A 17,935-nucleotide genomic window follows, 5' to 3' on the forward strand; every position below is an offset into this window, starting at 1 on the left:
GCTCCACCTTTATCTCACACATTAACCTCTCCACAACCTAAATACCAGTGCAAGTTTAGGCATCGCCACAAGCAGCTCCAGTGACATTACAGTCGCTTATTACTAAACATTAACCAGCAGTGACTATTTTTCTTTGACTGATTTCATTTCTGTTTACATATTTTATTCTGATAAGGCAGTTCACTTTCAAACTGAACTTTCAACCTCCTGTACTGAGATTTGATAATATATGAAGCACGTAAGTTAAATAATAAAACTCTGCACTTAATAGCATCTTTTAGAGGATCTCAACATGTTTTTAAAAAGGTAAGCATTTTGAAGCTATAAACAGTAATAAACTTCTCAGATAATTAGTTACAGGACAATAACCTTCCTCATGCTGAATAACTGTGAAGCCATAAAGTCTCAGCAGCTGATAGCAGGGAATAAAACCAAGGCTGTTTTGCTCCCACAACCAAACATACCCAACCAGGCACAACTTGACAATAAAGGTTAGAGCCTAAGTTCCCTGTAAGCTGCATGGCAGCGCAGCAGCCTATTTAGTACTGCGGAGGCACTCAGGAAACCTGCCTGGCCAGGATCTGCCACAGCCAGGGGAGGGGCACCCCTCTTGCTCCCCCTCCCCAGCCCTGGCCCAGACCGGCCACAGCTGAGGGAGAGGTGGGCTCCAGCCCTGAAGCTGCTGCAGCAGGGAGAGGTGCCTCTCCCCCGCAGTCCAGGTGCTGCTGTGGGGAGAGCTGGTGGGAGTCCTCTCTCCCTGCTGGAGCACCCTCCTGCACCCCAAACTCCTCATCCCCAGCCTCACCCCAGAACCCGCATCCCCAGCCCGGAGCCCCTTTCCACAATCCAAATCCTCCCCCCCCCCCAGGAATTTTATTATGTGCACCAACATGGAAGTGATGTGTCACATTATTGTACCAATATGACACATCACATCCATACTGGTGCACATAAAATTTATTCCATATATGCGTGGGAAAAATTAGAGGGAACACTATTAGAGCCACTGAAGGACAACATGAAGACACTCAAACATGTCAGACTCCATCCAGTAGAGTGCAGACACTAGCGATGGGCAGAAAACAAGAATTCTATTTCATGAAAAATACTGGTTTCAGAATTTGTTTTCATTCCATACTGGAAAAAGATGGAGACCTTTCAAAGTTCTTCCACAAGAGAAACCACAGACAAAAAGACACCTCTGAATCAGACAGAGCATGGACTCAAACCTGGGTCTCCCAACTACAGATGGAGGAATTTTTCTAGGAAAGGTTTTTTAAAGATCAGAAAACGCCAATTCATTGGGAAGGTTTCTGAGGTCCAAGACAAGAAGGAGTTATCGGCTATGGCCTCCTTCCCAACATGGACCTGAGAAACTTTCTTAATGAATCAGCATTTTCTGATTATAAAACCTTTCCTTGAAAAATTCCTCCTTCTCTAGGTGATACACCTAAAATAGCAAGCACTATATTACAGAACAGTACCAAGCAAAAAGAATCAGACAGGAAGATTTAAAGAGAGCAAAGAGTCCTTACCAAAAGGCAATTTTCTAGGTTGTGAAGGAGTGCTGATGTCAAGCTCCAAGATATAGCTCATTCAGCACCAGATCTGTTGGTAACACTCCCATTAAGAGCTCTGTTTTATTGTTACTGCAATTCTGAACTAGTTTGGCTCTAACTTGTCTTTACAGTATCCCACTCAAATGAAAGACTAGGGACCAGATTCTATCTCAGTTACCAGTGTTAATCAGGAGCAATTCTAGCATACTGAGAAGTATTTTTTGCTTTACGATAGTACAACTGAGATCAGAATCTGGCCTAGTGCTCTTCACCCCACACCCTAAAGAGTTTCTAATCCAAATTTTAAAAAGTACAACACAACAATTCACCCTGCAAAAAGGCTGCAAGGATTTACACTGTATAGAGCAAGGGATTAAAAAAAAGAAAAGGAGTACTTGTGGCACCTTAGAGATTAACCAATTTAGTCTCTAAGGTGCCACAAGTACTCCTTTTCTTTTTGCAAATACAGACTAACATGGCTGTTACTCTGAAAACAGGGATTTAAAAAGGAGTTTATTAAAGGTAGCTCTTCTTAAATTGGAAAATTCTGTGGGATTTTCTAGCAGAAAACAACTAACAAGTGTCAGCCAACAACTGCTCAAAACAGGAGAAGGAAAAAAACAAAAAACATAGGCTTAGGCAAGCTTAAGCCTTAGCTGTTCTTTCATACTCCAGCCCCTAAAGACTTAAAGGCTATAAAAGCATTACTGTGGTGGTCTGAGCCTGACTGAGTTATTGTCCTATGAGCATTATACTGAAATTCAGTGCAAAAACCCCACAGCAGGTCTGCTGATAAAATGAACTATTTGGAAATGTAACAGGGAATAAGACAATATACAAAACTGGTCTAAACACAGTGGGGGAGGGAAGAAAGTGCCCCTAGGGTGAGTGGGATCCTGCTGCTTTGATTGTTGCTATACAGCAACAAAGTCCGCAAAGTCAGTAACTGACTGTACTGCAAACCCACTCCATTCATCAAGAAAGCAAACAAGCCAAGCAACAACCTAGTAAAAATATTTTAAATAACTTGAAGACTCTTATTCCCATGAAAAGCATATCAGGCAGTCCACTCCTCAAGACCTGGTGCCTTTCACTGGTCCTTGAGGCTTACACCATTTTTTTTAAATCTTGAGTTTTCACAGTTTTATGTCTCTCTCTATTCCCCTTCCTGTGTTATTTACTGGAAAGTTGCAAAATTAAAAATTTAAGAGCACAGGCCTAATTCATCACTGGTGTGCAACTCCATTGACTACAACAGAATTACACTAGGGACTAGTTTGAGCTTTATTTTTAAAACACTACATTTCCTTTTTCACTAAACTCATTCAGCATTCCTTGTTTACGGGCTCTTTAGGGTAGTTCTTAGCTCACAACAAGGGTTATGGGGAACATGACCAAGCAAATATTGCAAATATTTGGGCTTGGCAGGATTTGATATAAACAGATAGATGTGGGTAAAGATCAGCTGACAGACAAATCGACAAAAAGATATTGATCAATAACAGTTGGTGGGAGTGCAGCCTCCCCTCCTTGCCCCTGAAGGGATCAGGTGTCACTGGCCTTGCTGCAATGCAGAGTCCTTGCTATCATGGACCCACTCCCTCATTCATGTGATAGTTGGACTGCAATGGGCTCACAGAGCTTCTGCAGGGCCAGTGACAATGGATCCCTGCAGGCGCATGGCTACTGTCCTGGCCCAGCAGAACAGAGACCCCGCAGCCAGGACTGTGAGGATAAAGCGCCCACCACAGGGGAGGCCACCTTGGTGCTGAATGGCTAAGTCCTCCTCCTCCTTCTCATGGCCCTAGGATTCTGCTCTACCATGCCAAGAGCGCAGGCTGCCCTTCCCCACCTTTTCCTACCCCTTGTGCCTGCAGGGATCTGATGTCACCACCCAACTACAGAGAGCCTCTGCAGCTCCACCATGAAGGCCCTGCTCACTCACTCAGCAGCCAGGAGTGTGGGAGCCATCCCTCAGCAGGAACTGTTCAGCAGTACCCAGGGATGGCTCCCACCCTCCTCCTTGCTTCCTGGCTGGGGGTCTCTGCTTTGCCATGCCCAGACCACAGCCTCCCCAACACCTTGCACCCCAGGTGTCTTGGGCCCCTTGGCCATACAGGGAGCCACTAGGAGCTGCCTGTACCCCGCTATCAACACTGCCCTAAACCCCAATCTTACACCCTACTTAATTTCCAGCAACTGTAAATAAGATAAAATTTTTATTTTTTAATAACAGTCACAATTAGGAAAAAATACTGAATCTTGCCAAGCCTACAAATACTGCATGGGATTGATTGATTAGACCTAACAAGACACTAATTTCAAGAAAATCTAGTAATATTTGCTTTTCCAAACTTCTTCTACATACCCACCCACCCCAAAGGCTGTGGTTTTAGACCTACACTACCTGTTTACCTCTGAATAGTTGGCAGCCTTCTATAACAAAATCCATACATTCCTGGGCTTATTTTCAGAGGTGCTGAGCATCCAGAGCTCCCACTGAAGTCAACAGGAGCTGAAGCTGCTCAGCACCTCGGGGGGGGGGGGGGGAGTGGGAGACAGTCCACTGGTGTCAAAATATGAAGTAAAAAACAAACGAGGAGTCCTTGTGGCACCTTAGAGACTAACAAATTTATTAGAGCATAGGCTTACATGAGCACAGCTCACTTCATCGGATGCATACAATGAAAAATACAGTGGGGAGATTTTATATACACAGAGAACATGAAACAATGGGTCTTACCATACAGATTAACAAGAGTCATCAGGAAAGGTGAGCTATTTCCTCTACAGCAAACAGGGAAAGATTAAGAATGAGCTCTCAAAACTGGATACGCTCATAAAAAACCAACCTTCCACACAGGCTTCCTTGTGGCTGGACTTTACAAAAACTAGACAAGCCATTTACAACACACACTTTGCTTCTCTACAAAAGAAAAATGATACTAAACTACTACATGCCAAAAGGGGCCACAAGAGCGGTTCCCTTAACCCACCCAGCAATACTGTTAATCTATCCAATTATACTCTTAGCCCAGCAGAAGAATCTGTCCTATCTCGGGGCCTCTCCTTCTGCCCCTCCACCCCCACGAACATGATACAGTTCTGTGGTGACCTAGAATCCTATTTTTGACGTCTCCAACTCAAGGAATATTTCCAACACGCCTCTGAACATACTAACCCACAGAGATTTTCCTACCAACACTACAAAAAGAAGGATTCTGGGTGGACTCCTCCTAAAGGTCGAAACAACAGAATGGAGTGACAGAGTGCTTCCGCCGACGTGCACAGGCTGAAATTGTGGAAAAGCAACATCACTTGCCCCATAACCTCAGCCGTGCAGAACACAATGCCATCCACAGCCTCAGAAACAACTCTGACATCATAATAAAAAAGGCTGACAAAGGAGGTGCTGTCGTCATCATGACTAGGTCAGAATATGAACAAGAGGCTGCTAGGCAGCTCTCCAACACCACTTTCTACAAGCCATTACCCTCTGATCCCACTGAAGGTTACCAAAAGGAACTATACCATCTGCTCAAGAAACTCCCTGAAAAAGCACAACAAATCTGCAGACACACCCCTAGAACTCCGACCAGGGGTATTCTATCTACTACCCAAGATCCATAAACCTGGAAATCCTGGACGCACCATCATCTCAGGCATTGGCATCCTGACAGCAGGATTGTCTGGCTATGTAGACTCCCTCCTCAGGTCCTACGCTACCAGTGCTCCCAGCTATCTTCGTGACACCACTGACTTCCTGAGGAAACTACAATCCATCAGTGATCTTCCTGAAAACACCATCCTAGCCACTATGGATGTAGAAGCCCTCTACACCAACATTCCACACAAAGATGGACTACAAGCCTTCAGGAACAGTATCCCTGATAATGTCACGGCAAATCTGCTGGCTGAACTTTGTGACTTTGTCCTCACCCATAACTATTTCACATTTGGGGACAATGTATACCTTCAAATCAGCGGCACTGCTATGGGTACCCGCATGGCCCCACAGTATGCCAACATTTTTATGGCTGACTTAGAACAACGCTTCCTCAGCTCTTGTCTCCTAATGCGCCTACTCTACTTGCACTACATTGATATCATCATCTGGACCCATGGAAAAGAAGCCCTGGCGGAATTCCACCATGATTTCAACAATTTACATCCCACCATCAACCTCAGCCTGGACCAGTCTATACAAGAGATCCACTTCCTGGACACTACGGTGCTAATAAGCGATGGTCACATAAACACCACCCTATACCGGAAACCCACTGACAGCTATACTTACTTACATGCCTCCAGCTTTCATCCAGACCACACCACACGATCCATTGTCTACAGCCAAGCTCTACAATACAACCACATTTGCTCCAACCCCTCAGACAGAGACAAATACCTACAAGATCTCTATCAAGCATTCTTACAACTACATTACCCACCTGCTGAAGTGAAGAAACAGATTGACAGAGCCAGAAGAGTACCCAGAAGTTACCAACTACAGGAAAGGCCCAACAAAGAAAATAACAGAATGCAACTAGCCATCACCTTCAGCCCCCAACTAAAACCTCTCCATCAAATCAAGGATCTACAACCTATCCTGAAGCATGACACATCACTCTCACAGATCTTGGGAGACGGGCCAGTCCTTGCTTACAGACAACCTCCCAACCTGAAGCAAATACTCACCAGCAGCCACACACCACACAACAAAAACACTAACCCAGGAACCTATCCTTGAAACAAAGCCCATTGCCAACTGTGCCCATGTATCTATTCAGGGGACACCATCATAGGGGCTAATCACATCAGCCACACCATCAGAGGCTCGTTCACCTGCGCATCTACCAATGTTATATATGCCATCATGTGCCAGCAATGCCTCTCTGCCATGTACACTGGCCAAACTGGACAGTCTACGTAAAAGAATGGACATAAATCAGATGTCAAGAATTATAACATTCAAAAATCAGTCGGAGAACACTTCAATCTCTTTGGTCACTTGATTACAGACCTAAAAGTGGCAATTCTTCAACAAAAAAACTTCAAAAACAGACTCCAACGAGAGACTGCTGAATTGGAATTAATTTGCAAACTGGGCACAATTAACTTAGGCTTGAATAAAGACTGGGAGTGGATGTGTCATTACACAAAGTAAAACTATTTCCCCTTGTTTATTTCCCCTCCCACTGTTCTTGTAAAGTGCTGGAAATGGCCCACCTTGATTATCACTACAAAAGGTTTCTCCCTCTACCGCGCTCTCCTGCTGGTAATAGCTCACCTTTCCTGATCACTCTTGTTACAGTCTGTATGGTAACACCCATTGTTTCATGTTCTCTGTGTATATAAAATCTCCCCACTGTATTTTCCACTGCATGCATCCGATGAAGTGAGCTGTAGCTCACAAAAGCTTATGCTCCAATAAATTTGTTGTTCTCTAAGGTGCCACAAGTACTCCTTTTCTTTTTAGGGATACAGACTAACAGCTGCTACTCTAAAACTTACCAAGTGTGAGGTTAGTCTAACAAGACAATTCAATTGACAGCAGGATACCAAGGGAGGAAAAATAATTTTTGAAGTGGTAATGAGAGTGACCCATTTCAGACACTCATTACCACTTCAAAAATTATTTTTCCACCCTTGGTATCCTGCTGTCAATTGAATGGTCTGGTAAGACTAACCTCACACTTGGTAAGGCAATTCACATCTTTTCATGTATTTGTACCTGCGCCTGTATTTTCCGCTCCATACATCTGCTGACGTGGGTTCTAGCCCATGAAAGCTTATGCCCAAATAAATTTGTTAGTCTCTAAGGTGCCACAAGGACTCCTTGTTGTTTTTGCTGATACAGACTAACACAACTACCACTCTGAAAAATATAAAGTGTAACTGTCATCTATGGTTTTACCCAGGCATATGGGTAATTTCAGGGCTACAGCCTACAGCTTTCTTTTCCACCAGTGTATTGTTTTAAACAATTGCCAGGTGTCTGCTAGTTCCCATTATGCTACAAACTGAAATCAAAACATGAGCCATCCTGAAAGCAGGTCTGTTCAAAACGAATGCACTCACTGAGCAACTGACAAAACAAAGTTGATGGATGCTTAACAGTTTGCTACCACTATGCACAGCTTGCCAAGCTCTGAAAGTGAAAGGTATTTTCCCCTCTAGTAGCATGTGCTCTGGGTATGGTCATGTTGTACACTGCAAGCATTATACAGTGTGCTGCAATGCAGGACAGATTGACCATCTGCGTGAGACAGCTTTGCACAGCACGAATCTAGCCACTGGCATTGATTCCTACTAGCTTCCTGAGCACTAAATTCACCCCCCAAAAATGTAAACAAAGTAATCATCAGTCCTGGAAATATTTGTATTACAATAAAAAGAACAGACCCCATATATTATGGTTGCGCCTGTACTTTGGGGCAAGTTGCTCAGAAACTAATTACAGCTAGAATGACTCCACTGGACATTTCTAGCATTTAATACCCTCAATTACACACTAAGCTCAGCAGAACCAATATATGTATAATGCATGCGAGGAGAGATCGAAGTTCAATGAAGGAATTTACTTATATAGTCAGCATTAAATTCCAATTAGTTCATAGCATTCTATGCACACACTGCAGGGAAGAATCCTCAAACTTTAAGGCAGTCTACACCTCTTCTCCCAGAAAGGCTGTGATTCCAGGCAAGCTCACAGCAACAGACCACGTACTTAACACCCTCTGTTACGGAAACCTCAAGCGTTCCCATTTCGGCACAAGGGCTCCAATAAGACAGCTAGAAGATCAGTATGTTCTCCAGAATATGTCCAACTTGTTCAAAAATTCACAAGGGGGAAAAGAAAGGCACCTGTCTGGTTTATTGTGGAAGAGACGAAAGAAAAGTGGCAGTTCCAACGGTACTCAGTTCAGTATACTCTAGGGCACAGGTTCTCAACCCGCGGCCCAATCAGCACACAGCTGCAGCCTGTATATACAAGTAGTATATAGTGTGGATGTGGCCTACATTTTATGTAGAGAGCTGCGTAATGGTAAATAGGCTGAGAATCACTGCTCTAGGGAGAGTTGAAATCTAACCTAGGTTTTCACCTCCCCACCAATCCTTCCCTAATAAATCAGAAGTTTCCCATCTCATAATAAAATGAGAACTAAACTGCTACTGTCCCTCCTCAAGAAAGTTAGAGAAAGGACAAATGCCACTCTGTAGACTCCACATCTTTTTAATCCATAATCATCTCTCTAGAAGAAACCTATCCCACCTATTAAAAAAATATACTCTCTAAAAATTTCTTCCCCATCCCATATGCATCTTCAAATGAGATCATTGCCATGTACAGACACCTCTCAAAGTTCAGGGAGAACAAACAACTCAGAACTCACTGATAGTTTCCTTGCTTTTAGAATTCAGGTTAGACTCCAATGGACAATAGCAATGATCCTTCTATACAGGGATAGCAAAGCCACTACCACCGCTAAGTATTGTAACAGGCAGCTGATGGAACAGAAAAGGATCATATCCCAATGCCAAGTGTTTTTGCCAGATCACTGCACTCTTGTTCTCACACAATCTTGATCACTCAACAGTCTAAGGAATATAAGAACAAAGTAGATGTGGTGTTATTTAATCTCTGAGGTATAGTCACCCTCGGGCTTCCCCTTCACTGTTCAACATTTTGTCTCTTCTGCCCTGCCTCTGTTCTGCAGCATAGCTCAGACTCCTTTCTGCAGCAGTTCCCAACCGCTAGCAATGTAACTGGTACCTCTCTTTAGATCACCCCAGGTGCAGTCTTCCTGTCTCTAGCACATCTTCTATTGAGAGTGCAAGCTGAAAGGAAATGTAGAGGGGAGACAACACCATGTAGCTACAGGAACTCTTCAGCAGATCTACTAGTCTGAGCTCTGACGTGGGGCATTTATTTTGCCTTATGCTTACTCTGCCTTCTTTGAGAGGAAAGCTAGTCTACTGGATGGGGCACTGGTCTAGGACTCTCAGCAGAGTTCTATTTCCTTCTCAGTCACAGACTTCCTCTGCGACTTTGCACAAATCACTTAATGTGCCCAGTGCCTTAGCTCCTTGCATATAAAAACAGGAGTAATACTTCTCACAACACTCCTGTGAGACAGGAGATGACATCCAGAAGACTTGTGGGGTATCCAGTACTAGTGATGAACGCCATGTAAGACCTTTGCTGCCCTCTCCTCAAAGGCTAGTAATAGCCATTCAGAATCTCCAGAGAGACAGGGGCATGTGCAAGGAGATGGGAGCAGCTACTGTGGGCCTCCTTTGATGACCTCAGCTATTGGTGATGGTTTAGTGAAGGGGTCAACAATTATTTTTTGTCAAGGTCCAAATTTCTTGGTCAAGATATAGTCAAGGTCCAGACTCCAGAGAAAATAATATGAAAACAACAATGATCATAAGTAAATAAAAAGACTCCACAGTCCATTCAAAAGCTTCTGGCAGTCCAGATTTGGCCTGCTGTCTGCCTATTGAGTACCCCTGGTTTAGTGAGTCACACTTAATTCTCTGAACAGCAGACAGGCTGACCTGGCTTGCCACTTCTGCCTGATTCTGCTCTGTGAATACTACAATTCCTGCAGGAGGCCATCTACAGTTTGGAGCTGACGTGGCATTTACAAGCAAGGCAAAAGTGAACAGCGGATTATGCCCTAAGCTGGTCATGTCTTCTTGAAGAAAACTTCTTGAAGAAAACTAATCAGGACAACTAACAAGTCTTTACCTACATCTTTTTTTTAAAAGCCTATATTCGTAACAGACATTAGTAGGTGAACAGTTTTCCCTACTGATTTTACCCTGGATCAGCAGTGACTGTTTTGCTGTCTTACTGGCAGCTGCCCCTTACTTAAGACCTGTGTTACTGCACAGATATTAAATAGGAGCATACACAGATCTGAGAAACATGCCTGGCTCTAGCCAGTTAATAAGCTCTCTATTTGTTATTTACTCCTGCCACAGCTCCCATACCCAGAGCCACATGCTGTACCAATTCTCTTAAGCAACTGAGGGACAATTTCAAAGTGAAGAGATTCTTCAGCTCACAACAGTTTCAATGGAAACTGTAAGCATTCAGCACCTCCAATAACCAGACCCTGAGCTTTGAAGTTACTGTGATTACTGCTGCGGAGCAGCTCAAGGAATCTCACATGGTGCGGTGTACACTGCACCAGAGTTTTAAAATGTAGTATTAAGTTTTAATTAGAAGAGGGCACTCACCTCATCAGATTAAAGCAAGCCAAGTAAAACCATTGTCTGGAGTTACCAGACATGGATTTACAGTATACTGTTATTATTAAGTACATGTGCAGGCCAAAAACAGTTCTAAACTTAGAGTAAATAATGTACAGAAGCTGCTTTTAACTGTAAACGGAGCCACGTCTCCACACATAACAGACCTCACACTTGCCTGAAGTATTCTGAAGTTACAGTTATATCTCTCAAGCCAGCCAATACCCAGGTCCTTTAATTAAAGAGCTTTCCCTCTTACTCCAGATGATCCATCATTCCCCTGATTCTGCTTCACTACTTCAGAGGAGAAAGACCCTTTCAAACATTAGCCATCCCACCCAGCCACCAAAAGGAGAGGCTTTGGTACTGAATCAACCCACCTGAGGCTTGACACCTATTAGAGGCTAACAAGATCACAGACAAGATCATACTTCTCCCTACTGTTGCAGAAAAGGCTCATCAGTTCCTGACACTATCAAGGAAGAAGGCATGAACCTGGGGAAACTGAACAAAACCCCCTCTGTTCCTTCACCAAGATCCAAAAAAAGCAAACCAGGAACCAAGAACAGGCTGAAAGCAACAGCCCAGCTGTTCTTGACCTCAATTTCAAGCACCTCAGAAAGGAGAGTGATGTATGGAGAAGAATGTTTTCCAAATGGCCCTGGCTGTAAACAATGTATTCCCCACCCCCACTCTTTTTTTTTATTATTGTTATTATTAAAGAAGTTTCACTTCTCTCCTCCCCACCCTCTCAGGGTAACTTTCCAGCTTGAAGCAGGAGTCAGCCATTCCTCACGACACACAGTCTTGGATGCAAAGAACTAGAGCTGTATGCCTACAGTACTGAAAGTCCAGAGACAGACAGCATGGACAGTTGCCATTTCACATCAAGCAGCTGTCAGCAGGCAGCTAAGATAAATCTGATTACATGGAAAATGAACAGACAGCAGTAATGCAACATGCTTTCCTCAAAACATGGGTTAGGGTGCAAGAAGCACCCATGTCCGTGCTTCAAATCTGAGGAGGCTTGTATGCTCTCAGAGCTTCAAAAAAAAAAAAATTGTTTTTAAAGAGATGCTGTTATTCCAAGAAGTGGATCGTGATGCATTGTCCTCTTTATGCGGCAGAGCAGAATGAGGTGGGTAAGAAACCCTGCACTGAAATGCAGAGTTCAGATTCTCTGAAGGTGGTAGGAGTCTTCTCCCCGCATTCTGCAATTTAAGTGTTGCTTATCCTAAGCAAAGCTACACTGCAAGGAACTGTTCCTTTCCAGCTCTTTCCAGCAAGCATATTACGCACACTCTCCAATATAAGTAGGCTAAGGAACTGCTCCTGTGCACTGGCAGGTCTGAAAAGTATTGGGCAGACCACCTCACGGTATTAAACATTTGGGGATGTCTAGATTGTGCGTTTCAAGCAGATTTTGTGAAGTCCTGATAGATGTGAGGACAGGCTCTAAAAATCACTACTTGAGAGAAAACTCACAATGTAATTATGCTGCATTTACCTGTAAACAATATGATCACATCTAAGCAAAAGGAAAAAAAGGCTCCAAGTTTAATGATTATAGAATAGGGGACTGGGAGTCATGCACTTCCATGAGCGTTTTCCCATTTATAATCTGGGTGTAATACTTCCCTTATCTCACAGAGATACTGTGTAGTTTTATGAACATTTGTTATGCCCTTTGAAATCCTCAGCTGCAATGTGTTATGCAAGTGCCAGCTATTTCTTCTATAAAGAGGTCTATCTTAAAAAGCATCAATTCTTTCAGTATGAGCCCAATCCTGCAAGCAATTCATGCACAGAAATCCCACTGATTTCAGTGAGAATTCTTCACAAAGAAAGCTTGTAGGATCAGGCCCTTCATATCTTCCAATTAGAAAGTTCTTTACTAATGAGATAAATACATTGTCCATGTCTGTTCTGCAGATAAATTCCCCACCCTCCACCAGAATAATACATTTCATAACATCTGGCCACCAGTCAAGTGAACAGTATGGATCAGTTCAAACTAAGGCACACTACTGTAGAGTACTTCATATTGTTGAAGTAACCAGAGGAAGGATTCTCCCTCAAAAAAAAAAAATGGATGCAAGTCTGCAGGAGCAGAGGCATTTTTATTGGCTAACAGGTAACTAAACAAAAAACAGAAAGGTGAAGCAACAGAGTATTACCAAGAAGAGTAGCAGCACCCTACCAAATCCTCCACACAGAACTTCTAAGACTAGCATGTGTTTCCACTAGAGGCAGACTGCTGCATGGTAGCCAGAGAATACAGGAGAGAACAAAGTGACAGAGCCAGGTCTGAGAACATGCACATAACAACTTTGGGGGTTTGGCCTCTGCAACGCGTCCCACTGCACGTGGGTCAGATTCATCCCTGCTCCAACTCCACTCAGATCAGTGGAGGAGATCTGTAACCATAATAAAGCAGCATGAGCTTAGCGTTGATCCAAACCACCCATTTGTAGTAAGGCACACCCAAATGAGTCCTTAACTAGAACAGAAGTGGTTAGTGTTCATTACTGCAGCACTCAGCTCTTCCCTGATGCCTCACCGTCAGCACCCTTATGGCCATTGACTAATATAAAAAATACATGCACAAGTGCCAGGCCCTCACCTCCATTCTCTCTCACACACACACACACCCCTCACCTCCAAAGTTAGCGAGTCTCCCAAGCCGTGTGACTGGCACCTTCCGCTCTCGGGCCCGTTCACTGAGCTGCATGATTGGGAGAAAAAAAAAATCCACAGTGAAACTCAGCTAGGAGAGGTTGATGCTACCAAAGAAAATAAGAACATAACTTATTTGATGCCTGAAAACCTTCACCATGCTAGAAATCAGCATCCCACAAATTCCACTCTAGGTATTTCTAGGGCACTGGTCCCTATAGCCTCTAGAAGCTCATGTTTTTCCAAGTGAACACAATGTATCATGCAAACTGAAGCAAACATTAAACATCTCCAGTGACAAATACTGGGGGAGCCACGGAGAGGGAAGCAAGAGGGATAAAAGGGTTTGTGTTCATGTCTAAGTAGCCCATGTCTATAGCTAACAAGGCAGCCCTTTGACCTACGTGATATAGTAGGGTCCATAAAACCAACACACCTTGCATTAGTGAAATTAGTGCTCCTGAAAGTTACCATGTTCACAGCACTATAGACTACTCCTCTAGTTACAAGTGTAGTACAAGCGCAAGCGGGTTTACTAAAAGCAGCCCAGGGGGTTAAATGAACTGCAAACCCTGGAAACATCTGAAGTGGGTTTGGAGAAGGAGAGAGCCACACCAATGATGGCAAATCTCTTTGCTGTGTGCTCTCTCATTCCACTATATTCTCTCCTCCCTCTTTCACATGACAGCATGGTGACCCGGTAAGCATTTGCAAGATTATGCCACTCCTAGGTAGGTTTATACTCTGGGGTAGAAGTGCAAGCTTCCCATATGCTATCCTATGGGCAAGCCTGACCTGGAGGGATCACACTCTCAGTTCAGAGGTTTTCAGCATATACTGCCCACTCAATCTTTCACACCTCTACTGAGATTGCCATCTAGCCAGTACAGTCCCTTCCAGACCAGGATGGATTCTTTCAAAGGACATTCCTTGCACTGCCAAAGCCTACAGCTGTCTGCACCTGCTCCATGTCTCAGTCTGCAAACTAAGAGTAAATATAGACCCTTAACTATCCTAAGCATTCAGTGGCACACATGTGACAGGTGAGCAGCTGTTAGTAGAGAACAATTCTAATTTCACATACACATTTTAACCATCCTCTGACAGAAGATGAATGGGGGAAGGGGGGGAGTGTGTGTGTGTGTGACAGAACAACATTGCATAGACTGAAATTAAAAACAAAACAGATACCATCCCCCTTCCCACCCACGTAGCAATAAGCCAAATTCAAAGGAGGAGAAGCAGTAGGAGAGGGTGAGAAAGGACGATTGTGTGGCTAAAGCAGAGGACTGGAAATCATTAATAAAAACACATACCATTTGCTTGTGAGGTTTCTGTTCTGGATCAGTTTTGGCCTGCCTGGCTTTATCAATATCTTCAGCTGTTAGCCCACTGACAGAGGAATGGTCCTGGTGAAAAGCCCTGTTTTGCCCAAAAGTAGCAGCAAAAGGATTTCCAGGGTCCCTAAAGCCTCCAAATAGCTTTGCATTCACTTTGGCAGAGAAGGGAATCTGCCCTGGGCTTGCATCTCCAATCTCGCTGAAATTTCTAAAAGGTTCATTTGTGGCGTAGCTGTAAGCTGGACCCTCTGTACCACTACCTTTGTGGGGCTGGCGTGGAAATGAGAAGTCCTTTGTAGCATTTGACGACTCTGGCCCCGAGAAATTGTAATCACTCCCAAAATCCTCACCGAGATCAGTTAAGTTTTCTTGCTGTTTACCCAGATCCTGCAAGTAACATAGGAATACGTCAGAAACCAGAAATTTAAAAAAACCCGCAGGACACCAAACAAAGATCCTCTCACCTGTGAGTGTAACTAGGTTGTACTGATTTCAAGGGGAGGTACTCCTAGGTATATCCAGTCAATCCCACATCATACACACAGTCTGGGTACTTGGGAAGGTACAAGAATTCTGGAGACCATTTATACTGAACACAGTACTTAGCTACTACAGCGATGGGTTCTATAGACCTGATGACAGAAATGATCTGCTATCATCCCTCCCCTGGTACTCCCTCACACATCACTCAAGACTTCAGTTTTTATCCTTCTTGCACTCTTCCCCATTATTCATAGTTTAGGTATTTTTACACCTTAAACTCTTTCAGAAGTGCTAATTGAATGTCTAATCATAGAGCAATTTAGCTTAGCCCCAAGTGGCTGATTCCACGAACAACAGAAAATAGTATTTCTTTAACCAGCCAGCAAGTTATTATAGTATTTGTACATTTCATTGAGAGCATGATTACTTTGTGCTTAAAGCAAGGGTGTGACCTCACAGCTAAGCTCAATGTGAGGTGTTGCCAGGCAAACTTTTCCAACCTAGTTCTGCCAACACACTTGGGTCCTGCCTTGTGATACCTACCTTGCTATTCCAGGTATCTGCGAATACCGCAAACTGATTGGCAGCAGCAAAGCAAGAAACAGAGAGTTAATGAACTGTCTAGTGCCCTTGGGACTCCAGTTACCTGCCAATAGACCCTGTTGGTGCTGCTGAGAACTGCAACCAAATCAATGTTTTAATCATTATACAGTCAGGCAGACAGCAGCATATTCTAGGCTCTTACCCAAATGCTAATTATCTGAGGAAGAAATGCAGGACATAGCCCTTCCTGTTATGCAGGCAGGTCTCATGCAATTTCCAGCACCAACATTGACGGGGGAGGGGGAGGAATATCTCTGCAGGTTTAATCAGTGCAGCAGCAGCAACCCACCTCCCACCAGGGTGTGAAGTGAGCAAATTTCTTCTCTTCATACTTAAGTCTTAAATAGTCAGTATTTGGCAAGGGCTGCAAGGAATGGAGAGAGTTTCATTTACTGCAGAAGGTTCTTTTTTCCATCTAGTAATATACATTCTCTTCTTCAGACAAGCCCCAGACTGCCGACCCATTCTTATATTCTTGTTTTGGCTGCAGCTACTAATACAATGATTCAGACAGCGAGCTGTATTTCAAGTCTATAAATACGATCTTCCACTTTTGCAGAGAGGTGCATAAAGAAATGCTATAGAAATTTGCCATGGTTTGAGCAGAGCTCTCCCTAATTCTCTCCTGCCAAAGCTGATCAGAACACAAAGTACTACCCTATTAGGCCCTGGGTCCAGAGAGATTGAAGAAAAGTTTTAAAATAAATATTGCAAACCTGGGATGACAAAAGGAAAACTAAGATTAAGGTAATGGCTGCCAAAAAGTTATTGCCACAAGCACCAACAACCAGATACACTTAGGGGCCTCTGCAGGTCACCAAAATCATGGCCAACTTCAACCAAAAATGACAGATTCATGGATTTTAAGGCCAAAAGGGACCATTATTATGAATGATCATGTACTCAGGTGTCCTGTGTAATGCAGGCCATAGAATCTCATCCAGTAATTACAGCATCAAGCCCATAACTTGTGTTTCAGCTATAACACACATTTTAGAAAGACATGCAAGTTTTGATTTAAAGACTCATGTCCTCCCAGGGCACTAAGCACCAGATTTTCAAGAGATGTCAGCACCCTGGAGCACTTATGTAAGTCTGGCCATAAGGATCACAATAAGAGCTCCTGAACACTTTTGAAAATCTGGCCTTTATTTAGGCTCCCATATGGGAAAATGGCACCTTTGAAATTCCAGCCCAATTGTGGGCACTGAACACTTAAAGATCTGGCCCTGAGTTCTTCAGAAAATACTACCTGCCATGGGGTATGGCAGACAAGTTGCAAAGCAGCAGAATTCCACAGAGGAAACAAGAACTGGCTAAGTGCTAAAGGTAGAAAGAAAATTCACCTTATACAAGTCCATTCTCACAGCCAAATGAGAGGGGTAACCATTGGCAACCAAAGTTTGTAAATATCTAAGTTGCTGAGCTTTTCCCTTTCCAATCTTAGCCAGACCTTAACTCTTGACAAGAAAGCTTTCAGTCCATAATCGGAATTCCCAGGCATTACCACAATACAAATAAGTTATCTGACGGAACAAAAAATTCCTACTGGATATTTATCTTCATGGAGAACATGATCTCCCATTTGCTTTGTGTTTTCCTACCACAGTCTCAAGAGTCCTCTAAACCTTAAATCCTCAGCCTCACCTCACAACTCTCTCCTGGGAAAAAACAAAAAAGCAGCCATGAACAGTAGGCCTCCCAGGTATGCCTTCGCACTTGGAACACACCATGCTGACTTTTTGTGCTTGAATCTCAGTACCTTGCATTGCTCTCAAAGGACTTCACAGTGCATAACTCATCCATATGTCAATCCCTTCACCTGTGCACAGAAACAGGAAGATGTCTGCCCATTCCATTCACCCAACTGAAAGACAGGTAACCCAAGACTCTGGTCTGGTTGTGGGCGAGTCACTCAAAGATGCTGTATTTCAAGAATACTGAAGAATGAGGGTTTTAAAAAGAAAAAAGATCCCCCACCCAAACTGTAAAATCAGTTTTGACAATATTGAT

At 43.5% G+C, this 17,935-nt stretch overlaps 1 protein-coding gene across 1 annotated transcript in view; it reads right to left on the reverse strand.

Annotated features, from left to right (window-relative positions):
* The window catches only part of COQ8A (coenzyme Q8A), an 81,244-nt gene that overhangs the window by 36,219 nt on the left and 27,090 nt on the right, over positions 1 to 17,935 (reverse strand). The window contains exons 3-4 of the mRNA XM_084623362.1: positions 14,813 to 15,223; positions 13,479 to 13,545 (exon numbers count right to left, since the gene is read on the reverse strand). Coding sequence (XP_084479488.1) covers positions 13,479 to 13,545; positions 14,813 to 15,223 — 478 coding nt within the window. The remainder of the gene's footprint in view (positions 1 to 13,478; positions 13,546 to 14,812; positions 15,224 to 17,935) is intronic.

This window comes from Lepidochelys olivacea (assembly GCF_965140295.1).
Source record: "Lepidochelys olivacea isolate rLepOli2 genome assembly, chromosome: 3".
NCBI lineage: Eukaryota > Metazoa > Chordata > Testudines > Cheloniidae > Lepidochelys > Lepidochelys olivacea.